This window comes from Vulpes lagopus, chromosome 7 (genome assembly GCF_018345385.1).
Source record: "Vulpes lagopus strain Blue_001 chromosome 7, ASM1834538v1, whole genome shotgun sequence".
Taxonomy (NCBI): domain Eukaryota; kingdom Metazoa; phylum Chordata; class Mammalia; order Carnivora; family Canidae; genus Vulpes; species Vulpes lagopus.
Window position 1 is genome coordinate 113,101,937 of NC_054830.1, and position 4,552 is coordinate 113,106,488.

The 4,552-nt window shown below is 37.0% G+C and overlaps 1 protein-coding gene across 1 annotated transcript; it reads right to left on the reverse strand.

The window, feature by feature from the left end:
- Positions 1-434: 434 nt before the first annotated feature.
- LOC121494287 (proteasome subunit alpha type-1-like) lies at positions 435-1,548 on the reverse strand. Its single transcript, XM_041760546.1, has one exon. The coding sequence runs from the start codon at positions 1,520-1,522 to the stop codon at positions 731-733; it is 792 nt and encodes a 263-aa protein (XP_041616480.1). The 5' UTR covers positions 1,523-1,548; the 3' UTR covers positions 435-730.
- Positions 1,549-4,552: the final 3,004 nt, after the last annotated feature.

A 4,552-nucleotide genomic window follows, 5' to 3' on the forward strand; every position in this document is an offset into this window, starting at 1 on the left:
AGACAGAACTACCCAAACTGATTCAAGAAGAAATAGACAAAAAAGATAGATCTTTAACAAGTAAAAAGACTGAATTAGTAATCAAAAGACTATCCACAAAGGAAAGCACAAGCCCAGATGTCTTCATTGCTAAATTCTGCCTAATATTTAAGGAGAAATTAATACCAGTTCTTTACAAAAAAATAAAAAAGGAAAGAACAATTCCTAATGCATTCTATGAGGCTCTAATAACTCAAACCTGATAAAGACATCATAAGAAACTACATACCAACATCTCTTAAGAATATAGGTGCAAAACTCCTCAACAAAATACCAGCAAACCAAATCCAACTATATATATATATATATAAAAGGATTATACATCATGATCAAGATTTTTTTTAATTTTTTTTAATTTTTATTTATTTATTATTTTTTTTACACAGGCAGGTGAAACAATTTTATTTCACAGTTGTCTGTAAAACCACAAAGACACTATGTTCTTCATATAAAAACATTAGTACAGATAACTATACTTTCTAGAAAATGATTATATAGACCCTCTCAAAGAAAAATGCACACCATTATATGGTTCAGACAAGTTACTTGGGAAAAACACATCTGGACCGATTCCTAAAACATACCAGAAGACCACGCCACATCTTTTGGTTCAAAGTATAGATTACTGTCATCAGTAAGGGCTCCTGCATTCTTACATATTTGATAATACACATACAGACTGGTTTGTGACTTAATGCTCCATTGGTTCATCAGCCTTTTCTGCAGGTTCATCAGCAGGTTGAGCAGGCTGTGCCTTTCTCTGTGGTCTTTCTTCAAGACCTTCCAGGAACGGAGATACATCATCATCATCATAAATCGTAAACTCCAAGTCTTTACCAACAATTCCAATGGAAACATTCTTTGTAGTTAGGTCCTGTTCTGCAGGAAGTGTCTCTCGTAAGGCACGCAGACCATGTTTAACCAGTTCATTCAAATTGCATTCCATAAACCCAAACATATGTCTCTCCAAGTAAGTACGAGCTGATTGAGAACGGGCTCCAATGGACATGGCTCTACAGTCAAAATAGTTGGCAGATGGACAGGTTTGGAAAATGTGAGGGCCCATATCATCATAACCAGCAATGAGCAGTCCAACACCATATGGTCTCCGGCCATACCGTTGTGTTGGTATCTGGGTCTTGCTTCCAATTAGAGATACAAGACGAGACACAGGAAGAGGTCTGTCAAAAACAAATCTGGAATCCAAACACTCCTGGCGCATAAAATTACATAACAGTCTAGCATCAGCAGTAAGTCCCGCAATTGAGATACCAATATGGTTATCAACATGAAGAATTTTCTTCTGATGAGCTGCAAGCTCTGACTGTGCTCTCTTCAATGCAACCAACACTGCATGGGTTTTTGATTTCAGACCAACTGTGGCTGAACCTTGTTTGACAGCTTCCATTGCATATTCAATTTGATGAATCCTGCCCTGAGGGCTCCAAACAGTGACGTCATTGTCATACTGGTTGCGAAACATGGTTCCGGCGCCGGTCCCGCTGCGGCCTCCGGCAGAGGTGGCGGCTTCAGGAGCCTCATGATCAAGATTGAATGCTTTCTTCCTAATATCAGGAATAAGACAAGCATGTCCACTTTTACCACTTCTATTTAACATGGTACAGAAGGTTCTAGCAAGGTCAATTAGGCAAGAGAATGAAATCAATGACATCTATATTGGAAAAGAAGAAATAAAATGATTTTACCAGATGACACATGATTATGGATGCATTAAGCACACATATCTTAGCCTTTCATTAAATCAAATTTAAGTGTATTCATTTATGATTATCTCTCAACAGGATTACAGAAAAGCTTCACACAAACTATCCATCTGAAACACCCATAATACTCCTTTTCAGGGATAGTGCAAAAAGCCTTTCATCACCTTAGAAATCACATATGCAGATACTAGTGAGTGTAGATAATGGCTTCTCTTATTAGTCCAAGGTTCACAAGATTTCCAAATTGCCTAACCACTCCCAAGGAAGTAACTAATATACTAAAACATCAGTAATTAGCAAAACTTAGAGTGTTGGATTACTACAGATCAAAGGACCTGGGTTAGTCAATGAATGAAGAGCAAGGACATAAAAAGAGATGTGAGGGAACATTTAGATTAAGACAGACTTTAAAAATACCTTTTTAAAATGGGCAAAATTAATTACAATGTTTAGAAAGATACTAGTGATTCACACTTGGGTGAGAATATTTAAAGAGATACAAGGAGGGGCTCCTGGTTAGCTCAGTCGGTTAGGTGTTGGACTCTTGATTTTGGCTCAGGTCATGATCTCAGGGTCCTGGGATGGAGCCCCATGTCAGCCTCCACACTCAGTAGGGCATGTGTTTTCTCTCTCTCTTTCTCTCTCTCTCAAATAAGTAAATAAATCTTTAAAAAAAAGAAATGCAAATAAATCATTACTATGAAAATTAGAAGAGTGGTTACCTTTACAAAGGAAATAAGGGCTTTTGACTGAGATAGGGAATGTGGTGAGCTTCCGGAGTGGCTGCTAAAACTGTCTTTCTTGAGCTTTGAGCTTTGTGACGGTTCACCTTTTAATAATTCATTATAATATTATAGTTCTTTATGCTGCATGCTACATTTAGTAATACATGTGTTTCTTTTTTTACAAGTAGTTTTCTTAATCTGTGCTTTATTTTATAAATAAGAATGTTTTTATTAAGAAGTATGCATCAAAGGGTATATATCCCTATCATTTCTGCAGGAAATTAACTGTTAGAAAAGGGGTAGATCTCAGCATGCTTTCTCCTGATATTCAATACATAAGGTTACCATATTAAGGCATATAACATTTCCAGATTCACCAAAAGATGTGCATATACTCCTCTGAACACTGCTTTCTGGCTTTTGTTCTTTACATAGAGCACTCAAGTATTCATATATTGTGTTTTTCAAAAAATTATTCTAAGTAGTTCTTTATGGAAGTCATAAAAATTTATCACAAGGTTATTCATTTTTTCAGTGCAATAAGGCATTCATAATATGCTCCTCATGAGGTATGCTATTCAATTTTACCTTGTAAAATAATTAAATTGAATTTCTGACATTGTGAATAATTAAGTACTAGGATTCAACAGTTGACAGGAATGATTTAAAATATCACCAGTATTGAAAAATGTGTTGCAAAATATTAAAAAATAAAGACACTTTTATTATACCCACTATAATAAAATGTGACTTGATCTAACTATTATCATATACACTCAAAAATTCTTAAATTCTGTTAAGTACAACTGAACACAAGGTTTAAACTGTATAGGAACTGAAGAGAAATAAACAAAATATGCTAAGCTATAAAGCACATAATTACCAATCTTCTTGCTAGTTCTTAGATACATATGATGGACTGGTTGATGGTATGATTAAGTATTTACCACCTGGGCAGCCCCGGTGGCTCAGCAGTTTATTTTATTTTTAATTTTTATTTATTTATGATAGTCACACACAGAGAGAGAGAGAGAGAGAGAGAGAGAGAGGCAGAGACACAGGCAGAAGGAGAAGCAGGCTCCATGCACCGGGAGCCCGACGTGGGATTCGATCCCGGGTCTCCAGGATCGCGCCCTGGGCCAAAGGCAGGCTCCAAACCACTGCGCCACCCAGGGATCCCGGCTCAGCAGTTTAGTGCCACCTTCAGCCCGGGGCCTGATCCTGAAGACTCGGGATGGAGTCCCACATCAGGCTCCCTGCATGGAGCCTGCTTCTCCCTCTGCCTATGTCTCTGCCTTTCTCTCTGTGTCTCTCATGAATAAATAAATAAAATCTAAAAAAAAAAAAAGTATTTACCACCTAAATTCAGCCTAAAGCCTCTATTATCCCCACCAGTATGCAGGCTAAAATCAGATTATGTGAAAGTCATTCCTTTCTACTAGAAAATTTTCAATAACCACTGAAACTTTTTAAAAATGAAAACTATATTGAGAAGAGTAATACATTAACTTTTTAAGATTACACTTTATATTATCTATAGAATTTAAACTTCTAGTCATTGGCAAACAAGACCCAAATGACAGATAGGAATAGGTGGAGGGGAAAGGAAGAGAGTTAATGTAAAGGTCTAGAGCATGGAATACTGTTCTAGGATGACCTAAGGAAGATACTTTGAAGAAAGTCCTAGCACAGGACCACACTGTATGATTGCAAAAGTCCCCCTCATTTATAATATAATCTATGTAACTGGTATCTGTTGGGAAAACTCTCTCTATATTAAAATGTTAACGTGTCTTTTAAGATTCAACACTAGAGTCATGCCCTGGAAGGTAAATTTGGAAAGGATGACGTTGTGCTAATTTGGTAAAGGGAAGCAGAGAAAGTAGAGAGAAGTTTGTCTTTTGCAACTTCCTAAGTTAGGAAGAGAGGAAGTTGCAAAGACAAACTTCTTCTCTTTGCCTATGTCACAAGGCAACAGGGGACCTCCTTCTATGCCTTTCCATTTCCATAAGTGCACTCTTGAGTAGTATCTGCAATTAGGGGCTTAGTTTCACACACACACAC

Excerpts from the sequence above, each read along its gene's own strand:
- LOC121494287 (XM_041760546.1), bottom strand. The coding sequence starts at position 1,522 with ATGTTTCGCAACCAGTATGACAATGACGTCACTGTTTGGAGCCCTCAG.